The sequence below is a fragment of the Monodelphis domestica genome, chromosome 2 (assembly GCF_027887165.1).
Source record: "Monodelphis domestica isolate mMonDom1 chromosome 2, mMonDom1.pri, whole genome shotgun sequence".
Classification (NCBI taxonomy): Eukaryota; Metazoa; Chordata; class Mammalia; order Didelphimorphia; family Didelphidae; genus Monodelphis; species Monodelphis domestica.
Genome location: NC_077228.1, coordinates 103370056 through 103396330, shown reverse-complemented (window position 1 = coordinate 103396330; position 26275 = coordinate 103370056). Strand labels below are relative to the sequence as shown.

The 26275-nt window shown below is 41.5% G+C and overlaps 1 protein-coding gene across 1 annotated transcript in view; it reads right to left on the bottom strand.

Moving 5' to 3' along the window:
• The window catches only part of PKP1 (plakophilin 1), a 95165-nt gene extending 73459 nt beyond the window's left edge, over positions 1–21706 (bottom strand). Inside the window, exons 1-2 of the mRNA XM_001368167.5 lie at positions 21135–21706; positions 1536–1639 (exon numbers count right to left, since the gene is read on the bottom strand). Of these exons, the coding sequence (XP_001368204.2) occupies positions 1536–1639; positions 21135–21342 (312 nt within the window). The 5' untranslated portion in view covers positions 21343–21706. The remainder of the gene's footprint in view (positions 1–1535; positions 1640–21134) is intronic.
• Positions 21707–26275: the final 4569 nt, after the last annotated feature.

The following is a 26275-nucleotide window of genomic DNA, read 5'->3' as shown; positions in this document are numbered from 1 at the left end:
ATCTCTCAATCATGAGGGAGGCTTCAGACAGCAGTGTGTATATATATGTATGTATGTATGTGTTTATATGTACATATACATATATATCAAACAGAGTAGTGAGAGATGAGAAATGGGCTGACTAATTAGTAGGACAAAGAAATACATTTGCTACTGAATTTTATTCTACTCCTCAGCTCTTGTCCTACAGCCATGCAAAATAAGATATTCTCTGCAATCACCTCCAAGAGGAATTCAGGAAGGAAGGAATCAAACCAAGTAAATACAAATCTCAATATAGCCATACTTCTCCATTCCACCCTTATCTATATATATCACAGGATATGAGCAAGACTTCTATTCTATATGAAAATATGTTTTGCATGATTGCACATGTATAACCTATATCAAACTGCTTACTGTCTCAGGAAGCAGAGAAGGGAGGAAGGAAGGAAGAGAATTTGGAACTCAAAAAACATTTTAAAAGCAAATGTTAAAAAATATTTTTACGTGTAATTGGGGAAAAGCTTTTTTTTTTTTAATTTAAATACTTCCACAAAAGAGAAGGATGAAACAAAGTCTGTGCCATGAGCCACAGGGGGAAAAAAACCTACTGAGGTGCCTGGCATGCTCTATAACTATGAGTATGACAGTCCCTTAAGCTTTTTGGAGGGATCCACTCTGAACATATGTACCTAAAGCCCCCCATGATATAGTGGAAAGAACACTACTAGATCTGGAGCCAGGGGCCGAAGTTCAAATACTGACTTGATTATTTAATATCTAAGAGATATTAAATAAATAACTTTTATTATTATTTATTAAATTAATTAATTAATTTTAAAAACTGAGTTTCTTCAATTCTCTAGAAAATGAGGCTGTAATTTCCTTCTTGCTTTAAGTTCTATGATCCAAAAGAAATTTCTGAGATTAAAATGGACTAATATTGAAGCCAAACTAGATCTAAAAGTTCTTACATGACTGATTCTTGTCTAGCTTGATGGGGTTGATAAGTCACTTCTCTGTCTCATTTTTCTCATCTATAAAATGAGAGATTTGGACTAGACACCTATGAGGTCCCTTCCACCTCTAGTGATCTATTATTGTGTCTTGACTTGGAATTGTTCTATTAACTGACCTGAAGAGAATAAATTGCTTCCAGATCCCACCCTACTAGAAAAATTTGAAGAGAATATATACAAAGACAAGAGATTTCTGGGAGACATTCACTAACCATCATCTAAGGTATTGAGAAATGGCAGGCTGAAACAGAAACAGGAGACAGGCTCCCCATGAAAAAAAAGCTACAAGGGGCAGCTAGGTAGCACAGCAAATAGAGAATCAGATCTGGAGTTGGGAAGACCTAGGTTCATATCTGACCTCAGATACTACCTAACTGTGTAACCCTGGGCAAGTTATTTAACCCTGATTGCCTAGCTCTTGCCATTCTGTTTTATAACTGATACTAAGACAGAAGGTAATCATCAACTCTTCACATTTGTAATTTAATCACCTTAAAAACCCTTGGTTTTTTAAAACCAAAGTGAGTTCCTTACCGGATATCCCCATGAGCCATTGCCTGCCTGATACCTGGAGTAATAGGTACTCCGAGAGGTGGTCCCATAGTTGTAATTGTCAGCCAAGCCATCATACATGGAACCTGGGGGAAAAAAGGCACAACATTAGGAAGAACAACTCACTCATTTGTTACTGAAGGCAACTTACATCACTTACACCTTTATGGACTATAAGTTCATCCTCATTTTTATGTACCAGGGAATCCCAAAGAAAGACACAACAGAGGAAATGTAGTGTTTGGCAACTTCATAGAGGAGGCTGGAGAAGAGATCATTAATTAATAGTTCTCAGATTCTTTTTTAGATTTAATAAGCACTTACTAAACACCTGCTATGTGGCAGGCACTGTGTCAAGAGCTTTACAAAAATCTCATTTAATCCTCACAACAACTCTGAGAGGTTAAGTGTTATTCTTATCTCTATTCCATAGATAAGTAAACTGAGGCAAACAGCTGCTGAATGACTTGTTTAGTCACATAGCTAGAATGGGTGAGGCCAGATTTCAACTCAAGTTTTCCAGAATTCAAGTCTAGGAATCTATCCATAGTTCCTCTATCATCATCTTCACGAAATATTTCCTAAGCACCCATAATATACAGGGCACTAAACAGAGAACTCTGAAGTCAAGACAGTAAAGAAATACAAGTTAAACAAGAAAAAAAAATTCTGATTGAAAGGATTATTTTAACATTCCAAAGGAGCAGAAACTTAGATAAATCCCTTGCCCTCCTACCCCAACCCCCCTCCTCAAAAAAAGAACTGGCCTGGAGGACTGCAAGACACCAGAAGGTCTTTCTAGCCTGAGGAATAGACATCTCTCTGCAAGACTGAGTCTCCCATATTGAGCTTGCAGTACTTTTTGCTTGATACTGGTGGTAGGGTGTGGCAGGGATGGGGGGTACCCATTAGCTGGAGCCAGGACTCCTGGGTCAGATTCCTCGTGTTGGTCCTGACTCTCTAGGTGACACAGATAATATCTGTATCAGTTCTTCTATTGGCTGGAGAAGTTACCCAAAGGCTCTGAGAGACTGAACCAAATTTTCAGTCTGTAAAATGAGGGGTGGAGGTCATACAAAGCATTGGACTTAATATAGAAGATTTTTAAAAAATTCTCCTGCTACCTTTGAAGGAAGTTCTCCAAGATCATATATACCAAAGCAGTCCTGACTCATTAGAATCAAGGTCTTGGAGGCTGGCCTCCTGGTTTCCAATCTCAAAGCCACCCCCCCTCCCCAGTCACTGGGTGACCTTCTGCCAATCCCTTCATCTCTCAGGTCTTCTAGTTGGTGAATTAAGTACAATGTCTACCTCAAAGGGCTCTGCTAAGGATTAATTAATGTTTTCAGGGTGCTTGGACATCTACAAATGAATAGCTCTTTAGAAGGGTAGAGCCTCATTAGGGTTATTTCTGGGGCAGGTTTGAATCATAGAAAGCAGAGTTAAAACCTGCCAACTTGGTGACATCAGCTCATGCTTCTCCTCCTCACGTGGGACCACCCCTACCCAAAGCACCTCTCCTGCTTCTGAATTCCCAACATATTCCATCTGTAGAAGGTGAGTATTATGTTTTTCTCTATATTAAGTTGGCATTCATGTAGATTATAGATTAGATTTATCCACAAGAGCCATCTATTCCAAACCCCTCATTTATCAAGAAATCCAGAGAGATTAAGTGATTTACCCATGGTCCCATAAGTAATGTCAGTGGCAAGATTTGAATCCAGATTCTCTGACTCCACTGTCACTGAACCATGCTACTTCCTTGATGCCCCCTCTCCCAAATTGTAATGTCATTGCAAACAAGGAGCATATCTTGTAATTCCTTGTATCCTTCACAAAGTTATACCCATAGTAGATGAGCATTTATTATATTTGATTTGTTGACTGAAACTTGGACTGGGGAGAGATATAGGCATTCCTACAAGGGGACACATTTTGCCTCTAAAGGAGACTCTGGTATCTGAAACCCATTCCTCTTCCCTCTAGCCATGAGAGGGGATACTCCTATCCAGTGAAATCAGACAATCTATACCCCTTATGCTCCTTCCAGGAGGACATCAAAAGTCTCAGACCTAGAGGATCATTTCAAGGAAGTAACAGAAACTTAGGTAACTCAGTTGCTGACCAGAGAGAGGTGGCCTGGGAGGGCCCTATGGCACCAGAGCCCCCATCTAGCCCAAGGAACAGACAACATCTCTTCAAATTTTCTTAATCTCCCAACTGTTAGTGCCTAGTCACTGAAAAATTCCCTAGGCTTTATTTTATACATTTCTAAACATACATGCTAGCTCTCCTTTTTGAATGTAAGCTCGCTGAGGGCAGGTACTATTTCATTTTTTTTTTGTCTTTGTAGAACAATGTCTAAGTGAGCATAAGAACAGAAGAGTTAGTTTGGAAAGAGACAGATCAGGAATCCATACCCCTCATCTATTCACCAAGGAGATGGTCAATAAGCTTCTAAGAGAAAGAGCTAGCCTTCAGCTCAGGTCAGTAAGTCTTTGAAAGCATTAGGAGGCATCCTTCTAGTCACTATTTCCCTTCTCTCATTCTATGGTCCAACCAAAAAGCCTTACTAATCTTCACCCACAACACATTGCCCAAGGTCACGTCCATGATCTTGTACAGGCTGACCACCATATTTGGAATGTGCTTTCCCCCAATAATTCCCTCTAAGAATCCCAAAAGTCCTTCCAAGTTCTTTGAAAGCTTAACCTTCCTCAAGAGACCTTTCCTAATTCTTAATTCCTAGCACCTCCTCACTCCTCTATTCCCTCTGATTTATTTTGCATGTTATTTGTAGATGTACATATTGGCTCCTCATACTACATAGAAGCTCAATAAGGACAGAGAGGGATTATATTTTTGTCTTTGTGTCCTGGAGCACAATTCCTGGTACTATAATAGGTGCCCAAAGAATGCTTGTTGACTGAATGATCATTGTACAGCAGTTTCCAGTCCTAGTTCTGCAATTAGAAAGCATATTGGGCAGTGAGGTGGTACATACAGTGGATAAGAGTGCTAGACCTAGAGACAGGAAGTCCCAAATTCAAAATTGACCTGAAACACTTACTAACTGAGGGACCCTGGGCAAATCATTCAACTTCTGTTTGCCTCAGTTTCCTTATCTGTAAATGGGGGATAATAATAGTAACACTTATCTACCAAGACTGTTGTGAGGACCAAATGAGATAATAATTGTAAAGCTCTTAGTACAATGCTTGGCTTATAGTAAACACTACATAAATGTTATTATTATTGTTGATATTATTATTCACAGACTTAACAAGATGGAAGGGACCTTGAAGATTATGGAGCCCAACCATCTCATTTTAGAGATGTATAAATTCTTAGGAGAAGTCATTTGCCCAAGGTCACTTGGATCTCTTACCTTCTGGTTCCCTGCTATTTCTAATATGTCATATTAGTTTGTTATATGACCTTGGGCAAGTAATACCACCTACCTGAGCATCAGCTTCCTCTGTAAAATGAAGGAGTTTGATTAGATGACCTTCAGAGTCCTTTCTAACTCTCTTTAAGCCAGTGGTATTCTGGAATGCCTGAATATGATGATTGGGATGGCAAGGGAATAGAAAAAATGGTGGAGAGTTGTAGGACCAATGTTTCTATATTCTTTCTCCTACCCTTCAGTAATATCACAAAAATTATCATGGATCCCTGGAAACTTTCATTCCCATAAAGGGCTTAACTCTAATGAACTCTTCTCCTGTGTAGCAGACCCAAGTAGTGGGCATCAAGAGGACTGCTTAGCCTAACCAGTTCCTGAGACTTAGACTCAACCTGAAGCCTTGTGACTCCTAGACCTCATTGTCTCACATTGGAGCATCCCCTGGGAAGGGTGAGAAGAGATGAAGGCCAGGGGTGGCTCCTGTTAGATTCTGGACCTCTACTGGATCAAGTCTCCAGAAGAATAACAATGGATAGTCTTCTTTAAGTTGCCTTCCCTGTGTCCTTCTGGCAGCTTCCATGATACCCACCAAGGCTTGGCAGGCTAAACATTTGGCTTGGCTCATATACTGTGTAGTCAGTTCTCTGCCAAGGAGCAGGTAGGGGTCAGCCAGCCACTCTTTGGATGGAAAAATTTTAGTGTCAACATATGTACAACTCCACTGCACCCCACAGGTACTTTCTTCAGGCCAAGAGAAGCCAGCAGCCCAAGACTCTTGGGCAATGGTGATTTCCCTTTGAAGTTCTCCCTCTCCAAAGGAAATCTGTCATTAGAAGTTGGTGATAGCATCCCCTTCCCTAGAAGTCCTCCACAAACAAACATCTCCCCCCACCATTAATACATACATGCCTGCAACTTAATTCCTGCCCTCATTCCTCAACAATATACACACATAAAAAATTAAGGAAAGGCCGGGACTTTAGGTATAATTAGTACTGGTATAAACCTTTATGTTTCTATTTCCTACTTCCATCCTTTCCCCAGGCTCCATGACTATCACATCGCCTCTTCTCACCTTTGCTTCTTGGAAATTCTAGCTTCCTTCCACTCAACTTAAATGAAACTTCCTATAAGAGACTTTTCCTAATTCTCCTATTGTTAGCATTGCTCATATACATTTTGTACCTGCTTATCTGTGTACACGTTATTCCTCTAAAATGGAAGGTAAGTTCCTGAAGGGGAGAGGAGGCTTCATTTTTTCTTCTTTAAAGCCTTTCCTTCTGTCTTAAAATCAATATTGAGTATAGGTTCTAAGGCAGAAGAGTAGTAAGGGCTAGGCAATGGGGGTAAAGTGGCTTTCTCAGAGTCACCAAGCTGGGAAGTGTCTGAAGTCAAGTTTGAACCCAGGTCCTTCCATCTCTATGTCTAACTTTCTATCCACTATGCCAGATAACTGTCCCAAAGTTTTCATTTTTGACTTTGCATGCCCGGGCCCCAGTACACAGAAGATATTTCATAAATATCTGTGGAATAGAATTGATGACCATCATGTGAGGTTGACAGCATCAGTGCCCCCATTTTACATATGAGGAATCTGAGGACTAGAGACAAAAAGATATTTGCTTGAGTTCACAAAGCTAATTGATGGAAGAGAAAGAACAAAAATCCAGGTTTCCTGGCTTCTAGTTCAGTGGTCTTTCCACTATATCCCACTGACTCTCACTTAAAGGACAGTGATCCCAGTGCCAACCCACCCTTCCATGCCAGCTGCGGTGAAAATCAGAAGATCTGAATCCAAATCCTTTTCCTATCACTTACTAGCCTGTGACCCTCAGTAAGATACTGTATATCACTTGGCCTCAATTTCCTTATCTATAAAATGGAGAGCCTAGATCAAGGTCCTTTCTAGTTCTAAATTGGTAGATATAACTTGGCTAAATGAAATCATTGTTTGGGGGCAGCTAGGTGGCTCAATAGATTGAGAACCAGGCCTAGAGATGGGAGGTCCTAGGTTCAAATCTGGCCTCAGATACTTCCTAGCTGTGTGATCCTGGGCAAATCCTGCTTTAGAACCAATACACAGTATTGATTCCAAGACAGAAGGTAAGGGTTATAATAAAGAAATAAACAAATGAATAAATAAATGAAATCATTCTCTGGGCTTTGGATCCAGTCCTTACTTTGAACAAGAAACTCTACTGCTGGTCTTTCTCCTTAAGCACCAAACCCCTACAGCATTCCTTAGAGTATAACCAAGGAAGGAACTAAATGCATTTTCCAGGGTCTGGCAGTGAGAGGATTCATCTTGGTGCACTGTAATACTTGACATGGTTCAGTCAGTCAATTAGCAATAATTAAGCACTTACCCTGGGCAAGTTGCATGGCCAACCCAACACTGGTTCTGGGCTTGAGCCATCATGGGATGACTTCCTAGACTTGCCAGGAGACAAGCCACTAGGCAGGATGACCTAAATGATCTCTCCCTCCTATTTAAGAGCCTAGAATCTGTTTTCTCATAGGCCTATGACATGTTCTTGAAAGCTAGGACAGAGGGGGAGAGGGAAAGGAAGGAGGCTGACTGAGCCTGGTCTTGAGCTCCTCTGCTAGTTGTGATTCCATATTCCAACTTTCCCCTTTGGTCTCACAAGACTTTCCTCTTTACTTTGCAACACCAGGGCTGCTATTTGGAAGACTTCCAGAGGTGGGGTGTCCCTTGGGATGTTTCCTGACTCGATGGTTGGATGGCTGAGAAACAAGCCAGTCTTACAGGAAGGAACAAAGACTCTCTCTCCTTTATCCCAACCCTTCCCAGTAGCCACCAGTCCTTAAGGGGCCTCAGTCACCTCATTTATCAATTCTCTTCCTCAAAAGAAAGCCCTGAATGGTCCACAAGGAGCACAGATTTGTTGGTTTCGTATTAGTAGAAAGATCACCAAGCCTGGACTCAGGAGACCCAGGTTCAAGTCTTCATGCAATTTGACTATTTATCGACTGTGTGATCCTAGGTGAATCTTTTTATCTCAGTGTATTTGTCTCTAAAATGGGAGCTAAAAGGCAAAATGAGACATACATTTTGGGTATGGCCAATATGAGAATTGACTTTGCTCAACTTTCTTTTCTTTTATTCAGCTGAGATGGGGAGAAGAGAGAGATAATGAAAATATGTTTGTTAATTTAAACAAAATTGTATTTTACAAAGGGAGGTTATATTAGTTGTACTAGAATACTTTTTTTTTAAACCTTTACCTTCCATCTTAGAATCAATACTATTATGTATTGGTTCTAAGGCAAAAGAGTAGTGAGAGGTAGGCAATGAGGGTTAAGTGACTTTCCCAGGGTCACAAAGCTAGGAAATGCCACTTAACTGCCCCCAGAATGTTTTTTGTTTTAATCCTTCAATATTTCTAAAACAAAGCAACAAGAACTGGGATGAATTTTGTTGATTTTAGCAAACAAACAACAACATAATCAAGTAAAATAGTGGCCATGGTTCAGTGGATTGAGACTCAGTCCCAGAGACCAGAGATCCTAGGTTCAAATTTGACCTCAGACACTTCCTAACTGTGTACTACAGTGGAGGAAAACGATTGAATTTAGAGTCAGAGAACATGGGTTCAAATCCTGGCTCAGCTACTTACTAGCTGTGTGACCTCAGACAATTTGTTTCATTTCTCTGAGTTTCAGGTGGTTGTTGTTTAATCTAGAAAGTAAGGTAATAGGAGAAGATGACTTGTGAAGTCCTTGTAGTTTTCGATCTAGGCTATGATCCTAGCCTGGACTATACCACCTTAGGGGGGCTCCTAGACTGTCACAGACAGAGAAGCTTCCCTTCTCATTCCTAAGCTAAAATATACTTAACTCATCTCATAGTAACGTGTAATGTAGCCCTGTAGAGTGGGAAAATAAACCCTGTAGACCCTGCATTTTAAGGCAGAAGACCAGGTATGTATTATCAGCCCCCATCACACTGTTAAGTGGTTTTGTTTTAATGTTTTCAGGTAAGTGCCCTTTTTCAAGGGCATGAGGAGTTGTTTAAGTATATGCTATGTCTTCTAATTATTTCTGGACTTCATTGTAAACTGACACTGGACAGCCAAAATTCTTTTCATCTCTTAATCTATTAGTCTCTGATCTCTGAGCTTCATCTGCAACTAGTGTCCGCCAGTTATACTTTCTGGGCTTGCCCCAGGATAAAATCAATGGATAGTGAAATTCCAATCATGACTACAGAATCTGAGCTTCTCTGAGTTTGGGAAGATCCTCCTGAGAAGCCTTCAGAGCATGTCCAGTTTGTCTGATCTGGAGCCCTTGCCCTAACACATGGCACTGGTGGTGGGAAACCTCCTTTAACTGGGGAGACTGAGTCAGTAACTCTCTTTTCTCATTTTCTCCTTCAGGTGTGCTCTTTCTACCATTTTTATCTGCTGCATCCAGAAGACAGATTTTAGTTCACCCAAGTGAGGATGCCATGAACTGAGCTAGTGAGAGGGGAAACCTTTCCTTCCCTTGCTCCACTTATTTTATCTTGACTCAGAGAATGGACCTAGGAGAGGTTATTTGCGTTCTGTGTTGTCTGTCCTCACCTTCAGGGGCTGGAAGGGATCCCCTTGAGACCCAGAGTTTGAACCATCGAGATCTTGGGGCCTGGATTACAAACAGAGTTGGTGCAGCCAGCCAACCCAGCATGGAAATCATGAGAAACTAGGATGCCTGGGACTCCAGCACCAGAAGGTGAGATCAGACTTTGATCTAGAGAAATCTAGATGAGCCATGAAACCAACTCCTCCTTAGAAACTGAAGAATAAAGTGGTAAAACCTAACAAAACTGGCCTTCAGATGGTGGGGTCAGGATGGACTTGCACCATAAGTACTACACCAAAACTCACTTGGGATCTCATTTTCCTGGGATTGAAGAGGGGCAAAGCATACTATGGGTAACACTTTGTCTTTCAGCCCCATCTCTGAGTACAAAAGATAACTTAGTGGAGGAGGGACTGGTGTCAAATGTAAGTCTAGACCTCTAGTGACACAAGCTATCTCTGAAACAAAAGTTGCCGTCTCCCCCTACATGATTAGAGACTAACTTCCTGGGGATGTATTATCAGCTTCCATCATACTGTTAAGTGGTTTTACTTCAAAATTTTCAGGGAAGCCTCCTTTTTTTTTTCAGGGATAAGGGGAGTTGTTTAAGTATTGACTGGGAATTTTCTGTTGGGTCAAAACCAAAGTTTCAAAATAAAAAATAATAAATCATATTTGTTTTTAAACCTTTGCCTTCTGTTTTAGAATCCATACTAAGCATTGGTTCCAGGGTAGAAGAGTGGAAAATTGGACAATTGGGATTAAGTGATTGGTCTGGAGCCATATAGTTAGGAAGTATCTGAGGCCACATTTGAACCCAGAGCTTCTTGTCTCTCTAGGTCTGGCTCTCCATCCACTGAGCCACCCAGCTTCCCCCAAGGAATTACATATATCTGTATATATGTAATCCTTTGATAGTATGTTTGAAAATAACAAAGAAATGAAAGTGGAATAGTGGAATTAGCACAGGGGTTAGAGTCAGAGGACCTTTCTATTTTTTAAAAACCTTTGACTTCTGACCTAGTAACAATTCTAAGACAAGGGCAAGGATGGTTAAGTGACTTGACCAGGGTCACACAACTAGGAAATGTCCGGTTTGAACTCAGGTCCTCCTGCCTCCAAGCCAGGCACTCCATTCACTGTGCCACCTAGCGGCCTTTCAGCCACTTTCTAGTTATGTGACCATTTAACTTCTCTGGGTCTCAATTTACTTATTTGTAAAATGAGGGGATTCTAAGGGATCTTTAGTACTAAATCTATTATTCTAAAAGTTCTTTAAACAGCCACCTCTTTTCAAACTTATCTCCCCAACAATGCAATCCCTGATTAACTTCACTAGTCGAAAACACAGTGTGATTCCATCTCTCCTTAGGACTTGCATTCCTAGGTTGTAGCAGACATGCACTTGCACCTTTTTTGTTTGTCTGTGTACAAAACATTCATCTCTCCTTCGGAGAGTTCCCTGAGATCAAGAACCGTGTTTCCTTCTTTTCTCTGGACCTGTCCATCCAGTGCAGGGTTCTGTCCATAGGGGGAGTTCAGGACAGACAGATGACTGAGAAGTCCAGCATTTTCACCATTTTTCACTTATTCAAGTGGAAAGAGCCATGAGACTGAATTTCCCCTTTTGTACAATGCAAGCACAGGAACAGTGAGTCCTCCTTCTCAAGCCTCTTCTCTCTCCAGTGAGATTCCCAGAGGCTGCAGAGAGGAGAAATCATAACTGCTCCCCTGTGATAAGTTCTAGATCTTAATGGTAGAAGAGGATGGGTAAAAGTATAGAGAACCTACTCAGGTCATTTCACAGAAACTGTGCCCAGTGGCATGTCTTCTATGGCATCTATTAGTGCATAAACCATAGTCTTAAGTTTGCTAACTGACAAAGTAGGGCAATTTTCATTCAAATGAGACCTAGTTCTGTGTCCTCTACTTTATCCAGATGAGAATATCTCCAATTTCCCCTTAGACATCCAAATTCAATAACAAAATTTTTATATATTCACATACATATAAAATAAAAAATGAAATAAGGTAAAACTGTACTCACTTCCCTGCTCCCCTAATCTTAGGAAATAGAGTCTGTACTCTGTCCCCAAATTATTCTTGTTTCCCAGCCACTCCTTTTGCAAGATGATTTCAGCTCTGGAATTCATACCTCATCAGTACTCTCTGCCCTTGGGGCCTCTCCCTTTGAAGGGCAGGTAGAGAACTCCTCCCAAAACCTCCATTTCAGGAAGCCACCTAGGACAACCATTTCTTAATTTTCTACCCCGCTGCTCTTCTCTAGACTCTTCCATCATGCCCCAAGAACATTTTTATCCTTCAAGATAATTTCATTTAATCTACCAGAGGAGATTCAGAACTTGAAACTACACCAATAGCAAAACTGACTCAAAATCCAACAAGACTGTTGAATTATTACATAATCACACTATGAAACATCATTACCCATAAGCTGCATCCCCTTGGTGCATTCAACAAAGGAAGAATATCCTGTGTTCTAGTTAGAGCAGAACTTTTTCAGCTCCCATGAAAATGGTGGCACTTCTTCTAAGAAGATGGATGAATTTTTCTAAAGGATGATGGAGAAATTGGGACATAGTACATCACCTTATGACTCATCCTCTCTTGCCTCCAATCTTAAAAAGAAGTCATTTCTCAGCCTCTACTGCAAGCATTCATTTGCTTCCTCTTTACCAAAGCTTGTCACTCACATCTTTCAAATACCTTCTCAGAAATCAGCTTCTCCAGAAAATCCTCCAGATAAATCCTATCCACCTCAAGTCATCATCATCCTCTCAGGTGATATTAGAGCTTGGTCCAGCTGTTGCATTGTATACTTGTTTATTCATTTTTTGGCACGTGCTTATATATATATATATATATACATATATATGCATATTGTATATAAGTGTATAGCTACAAGTAGCATGGACCTGCTTCCTCTGTTAGACAAGAATTTCCCAGAGGGCAGAGACTCTGTCTTCTCTATTGAAAGCTCCCTAAAGACAAGCTTCTCTCTCTGTCTCTCTGTCTCTGTCTCTGTCTCTGTCTCTGTCTCTGTCTCTGTCTCTCTCTCTCTCTCTTCCTTTCTCTCCTTCTCCTTCCCTTTCCATATATATGCTATTTCCCTCAATAGAACATGAGCTCTCAGAAGTTAGCAACTGTTTCTTTTTGTCTTTATATTGCCAATATATAGCCCAGTCACTGAAACATAGAAACCACCTTTTGAAAAAAGTTTGACTGTTGCTTGATTGACAATTTTCAATATGGCAGTAGAAGGGACACTGGCCTGGAAGTCAGGAGACTTCTTGGCTCTGTCACTAACTAGCTGTGTGACCTTGAACTTCTGTCCAAGCTTTGATTTAGGAAGATCCTAGCCAACTCTACAACCCTCCAATTCCCCAGATCAATCACAGAATTACACTTCCCAAAGCAGAAAGGGAACTCCTAACCGACTGATCCAAACTGGAACTCCAAATATCCCCAAACAAGGGTGCATGCTCACCTTTTGCCCAAAGTCCTCAAATAACGAGCTACCCTTGAAAGGCAAGCCAGTATACTCAAATCATTCTAATTGTTAGGAACTTTTCCTAACCTTTCCCCATCAGACTGGGTACTTTCCAAAGGAAGAAGTTAACTGGATCCTCCGGGACTGGACTCTACACACTGGAAGTATTCAGGACAGAGGCATTAACTGACAAAGAAAAGCCCAGTATTCAGGATACATGTACTCTAAGATCCCTGTATAGTTTTTCAAGAACAGCTCAAATGTGAACCTTGATTCCTAAAAAGGCCTGATTCTTCCAGATTTTTTTATTTTAATTCTTTATTTTTATTTTTTACCAATTACATTTCATATTGATTTTCTATACAACTTTTCCCAAATTATATGATCAATGACCTTATTTCCCACCCTTTCCTACCATCCCCTTCTGGAAGCTGGCAGGTGATTCAATTTTCTTCCAAATTTTCTTAGGTTGTAGCTAAACTCCACTCTTCAATTCACTTAGAAATTCTACTTCATGGAATTAGGGTATGTCTGTTCTGAAAGGAGTCCTTAAACTTTTTGTGTTTCGTGGACCCCTTTGGCAACCTGGCAAAATCTGCGCACCATTTCTAGTAATGATGTTTCTAAAATAAAATACATAGGATTTCAAAGGGAAACCAATTATGTTGAAATCTATCAAAAAAATTTTTTTAATTCCCAGAGCCCAGGTTAAGATATTAGGAGCTCTCCTTCTTGGTAGACCAAGAAAAGAAGCAATCACTCTTTCAGCTCTGAACCCATCAGCTCCTTTACCAGGATGAGAGAAGGAAGGGTGACCAGGAGTTCTTGTGTACACTGAAGTCAAGGCAAAAATGAGGAAGCCATGTTGCAGTGAGAGGGATTCAGGTTAAATGTCATGAAGAGCTTGTGAAATATGATAAACATACTCCACCATCTTCCTCTAGAGGTTTAGACCTGGGGAAGCAGACTTCTGTGGGGGATGACTTGGGCACTTGGAAGGAGGGCGATGAACCAGACAGCCTTACGTGTTCTCTTCGAACCCAGAAATCTCTGTTTAAATGGTTTCCCCATTCAGTAAGCTTCTGAGAACTCTAGAAGGGTATATGGAGTTCAACACAACCTCACTAGGTACTTTGGTATGCTTCTTCCCATTGCTTTCCTCTCTTTCTTTCCCTCTCCCCCTTCTGGGAGTACATACATGAAACAAAAAGATGGAAACAAATTGGCCCAATGCAGCCTTGCCACATGACTTTGTTGGGTTCTGCTTGGGCTTGTGCTTTCCCAAAACTACTGTTGTTTTGTTTCTTCTTCCTGTTCATCCATTTTTTACCAGTGGGCCTAAGGGGCTGAGGAGGGAGAGGGTCAGTGTCCAGTTTTCAATGCTTAAGAAGTCTGCATGGGTAGAAGGAGGAACCAAACTCACCTCTCACCTAGGATCACAGAGGAGAAAGGAAGTGATTAACTTTGCCTGACCTCAGTTTCCTCATTGGTAAAAATGATCTTACAATATCTGTAGTAGCTATCTCACAGCATTGTTGTGTGAGGATCAAATGAGAAAATGAATACAAAACACTTTGCAAGCATTAGAATACTCTCTAAAAGCCAGCCACCACTGTGAGCCATGTGTGAAGGATTCTACATTTTTTAATTGAAAATGTCTGCCACTTTCTCCTATCAATCTACCACACCTATATTGTCACACCTTACCCAGAATGGCATCCCAAGATTACTCTAAGTCCAGAACAATTGCTCCATTGATTTTCATAATTGGTGTGGCAAACTAATAGTCACTGCCAAGCTGACTTAGCAAGGGAGCAGGATACACAGAAAAGTCATTTACTGTGAAACACCCTTGAATGCCCTGCATTTTTGCATGCGTTGCAACAGGCCAGGGGAAATTCTGGCTGAAACTTTAACTTTAAGACAAGGTCTTCTCTGAAGAAAATTGAGTTCATATGGAGTGAGATCAAAAAGTTAAGTTGCTAAAAGAGAGGCCAGAGGAATAGGCTTGAGAACCGTCCCTTTTTGCCATTTCCCTGTCCCAGATCTAGTCCCCAAGCCTGAATATCTTTCCCTAAAGGAGAGAAGTAAAAGGCCAGTTTTAAATTGGGTATCAACTGTAAATCTCAACAAAGAGATAACTTTAAATAACATTTAAAACTTTTATTTATTGTTAGTTACATCAAAATTCCCAGGTATCCCCCTTCCTCCTTCCCTCCCTTCTCCACACTAGAAAAAATGAATATATAAATTATGTCTTATCAGTTCTTTCTTTGGATGTGAACATTTATTTACACATTATTTTCCAAATAGAAAGTCTATAGATGTATATAATATTCTTTTTAAAAAACATCTTACAAAAAGTTTATTTCTAAAATGTTAAAATAGAATATGTAATAACTAATTTTATGTATCAAATAAAAAAAGATTCTGGTTAATTTCAAAGGTTCAAAACCCCCCATTATTTTGTTTTTCATAGTTTCATATAGATCTTTCTATTAAAAAATTAATCTACTCATTGGGCAGATAGGTGGCTCAGTAGATAGAAGGCTAGGTCTGGAGTTGGGAGGTTCTAATTAAAATCCAACCTCTGACACTTTCTAGCTATGTGTCCCTGGAAAAGTCACTTAACCCCTATTGCCACTCTTCAGCTTTAGAACTAATATTTAGTATTGCTTTAAAAGACAGAAAGTAAAGGGTTTTTTTTAATTTTTTTTAAAAGGATAGAAAGGAAGGAAGGAAGGATGGAAGGAAGGAAGAAAGAAAGAAAAGAAAGGAAAGGTAATCTGTTCATCATTTCTTACACATAGTAGTATTCCATCACATTTAAATAACTTTCAAGAGCACTGATGAGTCTATATTCAGAGGTATGACACACAGGGACTTGCAAGTAGGCACACCAATTAAGTGAAAAGTAGCTAGAGAGGCAGAAACTCCACCCATTGCCACCTCCCAATTACAGAGAAAGGTAAATTGAGATATTCATGTTTGGGAGATTCAGACTCTGGAGTCAAGTAAAGGAAATGAAGCTGTTTATTCCTTGGGAAATAGTGTTTCTATAAAGGAAGGATTGAGACAGACTCAGCCCATGGGCTCTAAAGGATTACCTTAACCAGCATATTTAATACAAGCCAAGAAAATGAAATAGAAAAAGGGAAGTTCATCCAGTTAAGCATCTGGAAATCTGTGTGGGATGTCTTCATTTCTAGTAAGTGTGGTGTAGGTTAGGCTATAGAGTCGTGTTCTGGTAGAAGCACCAGACTTGGGGTCAGGCTAACAAAGTTGTCATCCTAGCTTCAGCTGTGAGACTTTGAACAAGTTACCTATGAGGACAGTTAGCTCAAAATCCTACAATTCTAAGACCCTTCAAATTCTACTATGCCTGAAAATTGGCAGAAGATGGTAGTAGGATAGTAAAGGGAGATATACAGATGTTTGAAATAAAACCCCAAAGAGAGCAGAGTTCAAGGCTTTCTTCTGACACATACTGGCTAGGTAACCCTGAACAGGTCTTAAACTCTTCCTAGGAAACTCCCCAATAAGTCTAGAGCCCCTACTGGTCTACATAGAAGAGAGTTTCCTCCTTAGGAGTTCCAGTCCAAATAAATGGATAGACAGTTGACTGACTTGTTGATGGATAGACAGATGAACAAACACAGACGGATAGTCAGATGATAGATAGATAGATAGATAGATAGATAGATAGATAGATAGATAGATAGATAGATAGATGGATAGATAGATGGATAGATAGATAGATAGATAGATAGATAGATAGTAGAAACTAACTATTCCCATGTTAAAGCTTCCCCTGGGGTCTTTGAGTACAATTCTTAAATAAACAGGTTCTCCCATAGAGTATCTCCCAAGAGCTGCCACATTCCCTCTTTCTTGTCTTTATTTGTTTCACATGCAGATTGACCTAAGCTAGGAGGGTGAAGTTGTTTCAAATATACCAGTGGGTCTTGGAAGACATAGCTTTGACTTTTAACAGAGGATCAGAGAGCAACAATTAGGCACAGAGTCAAGGAAAGGAAATAGAACATAGACTAAAGGGATTTGGGCTCATTCACCCAAATGATCAGCTCCGCATGGCCATTCCCAATTCAGGACCCTGAATTTTATAAGGGGAAAAATCAAGCAAGTTCTTTGAAGTGAGTTTGACTCAGTCCTCAAACCCTCCAGGAAGGTAGTCTCAGCCAAAACAGACTTGAATCATAACCTCCTTGGTTGCATCAACGATCCTGTAAGAGTGGAGGAGGGTAAGGACTAAAGGACAGCAAGGAAGAGAGAGTTAGGTGCCCAGCCCCACCCAGTACTTAAGAGAAACATTTAGTGATAGGATCCTTTCACAGATTCCTACTCCATTTTTCTTCTCTAGCTTCCCAAATTTAGTTTCAATAATATAGACACCTTGGCTTATTTTTGATGAGCCAGGAAATAGGATGTTATAGTACTCTTTGGTAAAAACAACTGGCATGGAAGTCAATAGACTATTCCTATAGGACCTTTTAATGTTTGCCTTTTTCCCTGGTGCAGAGAGAGAAAGATTCAGTAACTTGGCACCTAAGGAGTACCCAGTTTCCCTAAGAGATGGACCCATCCTATTGCCCTTCAAAAAGTTTTTTTTAATTGCTATTTTGGGGTCTTCAAAAGAACTACAACAACCAATGACATAAGCAAGTTGGGGGAAGTTTGAAATATAGTCTCTGCATTCCAGTGTAGCAAGGGAAGTTATATTCCCTCCAAACAGGGCTCAAGTTCATCTAATTCCTGGAAGCAAATGACCCAGACATTTTTTGCAGATAGCTAATATCTCCTCTGAAGGAAAAAAAAATGGAATCCTTCTACTCTGTCTGAATGATCAGAGGAAGAACCAAGGCTTGCTTCCTTCCTTATCATCTAGGAACAAAAAGATGGGATCTAAAACAGATTATGGATTATGGATATCAGGATCTGGGAACTTCCAGACTAACAAGAGGTAGAAAAGAAGCACAGATAGAACCAAGAGAGAGTTGATTCAGAAGGAAAAACATTTAATTTGGAGTCACAGGACCTAAATTCAAATCCTAACTGCCACTTAATTCCAGTGTGAGTTTGGATTAATTCATGTAATTTCTCTCTTGTCTCAGCTTCCTCATTTAGAAAATGAGATGGTTGGACTAAATGTCTTTAAGGTCCTTTTCAACTCTAGATCTGTGATACTAATATGGTTGGGACCCTTTGGCATTGCTTTTTGACAGGAGTAGTTTGAAAAACCAGATGAGAAGAGCCAGATAAACCAGAAACACAGGCTCTAAATAACCCAACCACCTTTTCCAACCAAGATAGCACTGGAGAAACTGGTCTTTCATTCAAGAAACTTTTCTCAGGAGTAAAAGCCACAGGTCCTGGGGAGCAGACTTTAACGAAAGGAAACCAGTACTATTAGTCTGTTATGTATTGAACTCCTCAGAGACTCTCATATTAGGCAGCTGGTAGACCCTAAGAAAGAAAGAGCCTCAGTCCCTATATTTAGGAATCAACTGATGTGATTGATGGAGGTAGTAGAATATATAGTAGCATGCATTCATATATAAATAAAAGCACCAACACTATAGCCAGCATACAAGCAAGCAACAAGTACTTTCAGGCATATAGCAACCAACACATGGAATTGGAATCAATATTTAGAGTGGTGGGAGGGCTGGGGCCAGACAAGTCTCAATGGAGTAAGCTGATCTAGTGTGGGAAAGTCTCCTGGGGGATAATGGTCTAAAGTGGAAGAGTGGGAAAGAGTTGGACAGAGCAAGGGATACTTCCAAGGAAGAACTTATGTAGCCTTGAATAAGTCTTACAAAAGGTAAATGGAAGAGCAACACTCCATCTACTAAAAGCAAATTGGATTGACTGTGGCAAAAAAACAAGCAAAACCTCAGCTGAGGCTAAGGTTAAGGGGAGAATAAGGTAAAAAGGAATGCATGTGAATGGCACAGTATCTCCATACTGTGCTAGAGCCAGTCAATTTGAGAAGGTGAGCAGGAAGAGAAGGTCAGAAGGAAGCAAGAGTTCTAGAGGTTTCTCCAAGACTTGGAATGTAGCCTCAGGAAGGCTCCATTCCATTTTCAAATGGCACAACTCTATGTTAGGGGCAAGCTCCACTAAACAGGGAGAGGTTTGAAACTAGAACTGGAAACCCCACTGAGCAAATAAAGATCTGCAGGTTTTGGCAATAGAGAGACCCAAACATCTATTTTTTTCTTCTTTCCTTCCTTTCTCCTCCTGGTTGCTTGGTCTTTGGTTTTTAAAAGATACCAAGAGAAAGTATGAAAGTGTAAGCTTTCTGAAACCAAGGACTATCCTTTATTCATCTCTGATCCATCCTCCAGACCAGCTCAGAGGTTTGCCCATAGCAAAGAACTGATCCCCTAGGCTCCATTATAGGCTGATTGCTGTGTACTCCCTTCTATCAAGTACTTAATTAGACCTTCTCTGGATTTAAATGCAATAATATAGAAGTTTTAAATTTTTATGTTAATTTGTTTGCATTTTAAATACAGGGCATTTTTCTCTGAATATTTAATGTCAAAAAATTAAAAAAAAAAGAAAAAGCAATTGAAAATTACTCAAATTCCTGAAAATTACATCTCCTTCAGTTTTGAAGTTACACACTATCTAGATTATAGGTTCCTTAAGAAGCCTAGGTAAATGCCTTGTCCCATGGGCTTCCATTGTAGAGCTAGATGTGAAGTTTCTGCTTTCAGAACCCCGGGATGCCCGTGTAAGCCCTAATTCAGCACAAACTCGCTGAGTAGGACTGAGACAAGGTCACTGTGGGACCTGAGAAACAGAAGGAAGAGAGCAGAGGGGCTAGGAAGAGGATAGATAGGTCATGAATCTGATGCCCCTCTTCATCCTCCCACTTTCTCAGGACAGTAGAGGCTCCAACAAACACACTTAAAATCCACAACTTTCCTTCCTGGTCTCCCCACAAATAAGGTGCTTAGCCACGGATCTAGCATGCCTAGACAACGCCCAAGGAGCATCACTAACCTTCTAAGCTCCAGCCAGCCCAGTGACTAATGTCCCTTCTCTGGCTGAAGAAAAACCCAAATCCTCAGGGGAACTTTCTAAGACAGCGCCTTATTCTGGAAACAGACCTGGACTTAGTCAGGAGAATTCTCACTTCAGGACTATTGTGATGGATGATCGCTGAAACTAAGTCCCTTAGTTTCAAAGCCTTATTTGTAAAATGGAAGTAATATTTTCACCATTCACCTCCGAGGGTTGTTTATGAGGGAAAAGCTCTCAAGGAGCTGACATAAATATATTGGGTTTTCTTCTCTACTTTTCCAGGACAAAGGGAACAGAATGCATAAGAGGGGCTCCGTATTTGTCCCCAAGAACAGAGAAGCTAGATGGAATAAAAAGACCCCTTCAGTACTCCAATCAGGTGAGAGAGGAAGAGCTTCCCTCGGGACTGCATTACACAGTGCTTCCCAACAATTAACATTTGGGAACTGGCTCCCTCCCTAAATCACCAGAAGCCCAGAAGCCCAGCTGTTTTCCTCATTCATACCGACAAACAATGCTGATCTCTGGTCTCCGCAGCGCCTATACTTTCCAGGATCCAAAGGTTTTAGAATTGGGAAGGACCTTTGTCTTGTCCTTCACAATCTAGCCCAACGCCCTTATTTAGTACAAACTCACGAGGGGCAGATTCAAAATTCCTACTCTTCCTGCTCTTTGCCGGGCACCTCGGGGGCTAGCCCCTAGAGGCCACTGAACTGTAGGACCCCGGCTGCCAGGCTCCGTTCGGTCCTGCCCAGCTCCTTCCGGACTGCCCTGTCCAAACCCCAACCCGGCTCCGGAGAGCCTGACCTCAACACCCCTCAACCCCCACCAGAAGAAAAAGAAAATCTATGTCTCCTTTTCGGTTCCCCGCCACCGCCCAATCCGAGAGAGTGAGCTCCATCAAGGCCGAGCGCGGTCCGGCGCCCACACGCTGCGGCTCAGGCCGGCCGCTGTCCAGCTATCTGTCCGTCTGCAACGCCCGAGCTGGAGCCCGAAGGGCGCACCTCTGGCCTCCCGGGCTGCTTACCTCGGTTGGAGTAGGACAAGTTGGAGGACTGTGAGGACTTGGGCTTCTGCCGCTTGACCGTCATCATCACCTGCTCCTGTACCCGTTGCTTGCCCGATGTGCCGGTCTTCATTTTCTGGTCCGACGGCAAAGCCAGCGTGGTGTTGTCCTGGTCCTGGAAGCACTCATACGCCAGGGCGGTCTTCAGAGGAGAGTGGTTCAGGGTCATGGTGGCTGGAGGCGAGAGCCTGGGAATGGGGAAGAGAGCGGCAAGTAGGCGCTGGACTGGAAATGAGTAAAGTTGCTGCGGAAGGCGCGAGCGTGTCCTTCGTCTCGCTCTCAGAGGCTTCCTCTGCCCATAGAGGATCCCGACGGCGTACCTGCTTGGGGCAGCTGCTACTTGCTGCCTCCTCCCTCGCCTGGCTCTGAGGAGACCCGCCCTCTGTCAGACTGGATATACCGCCGTCTGCCCTGCACCACCCACTCCCCTCCACAGTCAGGCTCCCGTGCCGCTCTCCGTGCACAGGTGCTGCTGGGCAGCGCCGGCTTGGGGAGCCCTCCCGCGGGGCAGGGCTGGGTGTCCTGCTTGGGATTCGGGTTAACCCTCTCTTTTCTGCTCTCCTACCTTCTCCCAACTGTCAGGGAAACAAGGCAGGCAGAGAGGGTGGGGAAGGAGGCTAGGGGATGATGCGTGTTCTCCCTAAAAGCTCAAAGGGGTAAAGGGGAAACGCCCCTGCGGCCGTGCCCCCGCCTGCTCACCCGGAAAATATGTGCTTAATACATTCGGGAGCATTTCTTTTGGGGGAAAGAAGGCTTTCTCTAAAGGGGTGCTGGCAAGAAGCCCCCAAACTGAATGCAAAATCCAACTCCTGTCCCTAAGGTCTCTTACTCTGAAAAATCCAAGGTACGGGAACTAAAGTCCATTTCCTTAGGTAGAACAGGTTGAGGAACTCCCACTCCCCAGTCTGTTGTGGGACACATTCATTCAACAAAGATTTATTACGAACCTGCTGTGTGCAAGCCACCACTAAACCTGAACATTCAAAGATGAAAAAGGACATATATAGTCCCTGCCCTCCCGGAGATTATCGTCTACAAGAGATGATAGAAGAAGAAGTGAATAACTAAGTATAAAACTAGGGGGGGGGGGGATGAACTGATTTTGGTGTGGTTCCAGCAGAGATGATACAGGAAAGGTTTACAAGGGAGGTGGCCTTTGAGCTGAGTCCTGAAGGAAGAAAAGGATTCTATTCAGAATCCTAGAGATGGGGAGAGATTGCAGAAGAACCTTTCTATGTATCCCTAGTGTTTAGCACAGCGACTGACACATAGCAAATAATACATGCTATTTGAATGACTAGAATTTGTTCTTGAGAATTGAAACACAATCTCTGTCCTTGGGGAGCTGGTTACCAATCAGCACACGTGATCAAAAGAAGGAGAGGGACATAATTAAAATTGATGAAATAAATATTTATTAAATACCTACTGTGTGCAAAGCACTGCCATAAGTGGGGACAGAGAATCAAAATTGTGACAAAGACTCCTCTCCCTTGGTCTTTAAAACTATTCACAAACTAACTCTAGCCCATTTTCCCAGGCTTAGTGCACATTACTCCCCTGCTACCCCTTCTTCCCAACCTGGACTGCTTGTTTGTCTTCATACACAACACTCCATCTGTTGTCTTTGCACAGGCTGCCCCCCTCCACCTGAAATGAGCTCCCTCTTTTACTCTGCCTCAGAGAATTCCTAACTTCAGAGCTCTGATGGAAAATCACTTCTTACAGACAACCCCCATTGCTCTACCCCTTCCTCCCTTTAAAAAATCACTTTGCATACATCATATTTAATTTTCTTTCTTTCTTTCCCTCACTGTGAAATGTAAGATCCTTGAAGGCAAGAACTGCTGAGGGAAGGGAGAAAGGTCTTAATAAAGTCTTGTTGAATCACTGAGAACACTAAGATCTGGCATCATTGGAGCTTACCATCCAGCAAGGGGTTAAGACAAAAGTATAAATCATTCATATGCAGTATTGCAGATCAGTGCATTAGAGATGCGTAGAACAGAGTGCTAGGTTGGACTGAAGAAAGTTTAGTTTGGTCTCTCTCTCCTAACTAGTTTTCAGTGTGTGATAGTTGTAAGGGGGAGCTTCCAGCCTGATGAGAGAAACACTTTACTGGGCATGCAGATCACAACCTATTTGTATAGTCTTAGAGATTTGCCTGAGGCTCTATGAGAGGTCAATAAACCAACAAACCTCCGCTGACTACTATATGGCTGGCAGCCTGCTGGGTACTAAAGATATAAATATAATCAAGACTACCCCCTGTCCTAGAAGAGCTTGTATTCTAATGGGGGAGACAAGATGTTCACAAATAAACAGAGGAGAGGAGAAGTAAAGGATGATAACTTGAAAGGTTGAAAGGATCAATAGAAGTTTATTTTGATTTCTTAAGGGATTTGACCTTGAGTAATGACAGTAGGGAAGAAGACAGGGGATAAGAAAGCTCACCTAGTGTCAGAGTTTGAACCCTTATTCAGCTCACTATTCCACTCCACAAGGCAATCTCCCTTTACATTTAGACATATTACAAACTGTGTATATAATAGTTATATGAAAATTGGGGTGAGGAATGCCTGCATGAGCAAAGAAACATCTAACAAAGGAAATATCTGGTCTAGGCAAGCATGAAATCCAAAATCTAGCACAATACACTTATTAAATATCATTGTTCTTTTATTAAAGTTTCCCTCTTTTTAGGACTGTTCCACAGGACAAATAATATTAAAACAAGAATCAGACTAGATAAAGATAACTCCATATAGTCACCTTCTCCTCTAGGACAGCATCTCCTCAGTGGCACTCCCAGATTTGCATCTGATAGATCAGCTGATGACTGAGTTCATTCTCTCTTGTCCTGTACTTTCTAGTCACTGGTCCAGACAGGGACTGAGAGCAGAAATGTCATGATGGAGGGCACATGCAATCCCCTCTAAGGCCAAACCAGCTACTGAAGAAGAGACCCAGAGGTAGACTTATCTGTAGTAAAAGATGACCATGCTAGAATAGCAGAGTGGACAGAAAACCTATTCTTTTTTTTTTAAGGCCCTTACTTTCCATCTTACAATTGATTCCAAACCAGAGGAGTGGTAAGGGCTAGGCAACTGGGGTTAAATAACTTGCCCAGGGTCACATAGCTAGGAGGTATCTGAGGTCACCCTTGAACTCAAGAGCTCCCAGTTACAGGTCTGCCCCAGAAGTGTCCCAGAAAATCTATACTTTGGGCCTAGACAAGGCAAGTTCTTTCAGGAATTGCCTAAATAACACAAAACATGTGACAACACTTTGAATAAACTGAAATTTTCCTCTAAAGCACAGGATGAGGATGGTCAATGGACTAAAGATTATAGTGAACCTTTTTTCCTGTTTCTAGGTTTCCTGATTATATGTCACATGGAAACATTTCCTAGCTACCTGGGAACAAAAAAGAAATAATGAGATACTGAAGATTAATACAGCTTCTGGGGGATGGCTGGTGAGTTCAGAAGGCATAGTATTAATTATTAAAGAAGGGTTAACAAATTTTCTACCATAACTCTAACCATATTGAAGTGAGGAATCTCCAAGGAACCTGAACAACCATGAAAGTTCTTCATTGGAATCTTGAGCTTTAAAGTGATAGACAGGAGTCTAAGGAGCCATTTTTGCACAATGGGGCATGCTCAGATTTTGTGAAAATGAGGGCTCTAAAAATTAAGGGTCAGGAGGCTTTGGTTTTGTTATTCTTTGCCAGACACACATAGAATACCTCACAAGGTAGATGGCAGAGTTGTTGAATCAAAGAGCACTGCTTCCAGAGAGGACTCTCAAAGACCAGGTTCTCATTTAACTGTGAAAAGACCTTGTGGTAGTGTGGCACATTATGAAGAATGCTGCTTGAGGAACAACTTTTAACAATATGGAAGGATTGAAGTGATGGAAGTCATAACTGACCACATCAGTGGCAAAAAAGATGCTTTGTTTTTGTAATTTTCAGTGACCATGACTGTCTTTCAAAGATACTCTACTGAAAAATAGTCATAACTTAAATAAATAAAGCCTCTCCTAGGCAAGTAATAGTTAGTGTTTCATCTAATTGAAGATGTCAAAATGGTTCTGGAAACTTTGATAGTGGCCATGAATACAGCCTTGGAAACAACAACTACAGCCACAATATCAACTTCAGTGATCATGGTGGTTTTGTCAGAAAGAGAGAAGGTAGGGTATCTAGGTAGCACAGTGGATAGAGCACCAGACCTGGAAATGGGAAGTCCTGTGTTCAGACCTGGTCTCAGATTCTTCTTAGCTGTGTGACCCTGGGAAAGGAGGGAGGGAGGAAGGAAGGAAGGAAGGAAGGAAGGAAGGAAGGAAGGAAGGAAGGAAGGAAGGAAGGAAGGAAGGAAGGAAGGAAGGAAGGAAGGAAGGAAGGAAGGAAGGAAGGAAGGAAGGAAGGAAGGAAGGAAGGAAGGAAGGAAGGAAGAAGAAGCAGAAGAAGCAGAAGCAGAAGAAGAAGTGCAGCAGTAATTGTGGGAGTGGCAGCTATAACTTTGGAGGAGGCACAGGCAGCTATGGTAGTGGAAGTAATTTTTTAGGTAGTGAAAGCCATAAAGACTTTTGAACTACAGCAATATGTCTTCATAATTTGGCCCCACAAATGGAAGAAAGTTTAGAGGAAGGAGCTGTGGCCCTTCTGGTAAGTCAATATTTTTTGCCAAACCATAAAACCAAGGTGGTTATGGTTGTTCTAGTATGGTAGTAGTTATGACAATGGCAGAAAAATTTAATTACTATTAGGAAACAACGCTTAGCAGAAGAGGAGAGTCAGAGAAATGACAAGGAAGCTACAGGTTACAACAGATTTGTGAACTCAGCCAAACACAGTAGTAGCAAGGCCTCACTGCCATAAGAAGACATGCTTTAGACAATACTTTTTCTGTATAGGCAAAAAACCCTAAACCCAGGACTACATTTGTGACTAATTGTATAACAGGTTATTTTAGTTTCTGTTCTGTGAAAAGAGTAAAGCATTCCAACAAAAGGTTTTAATGTAGATCTTTTTTTTTGCACTCCTGCAAAATCACCCATGGGTTGCTAAATGTAATTGCTAAATGTTTTAAAGA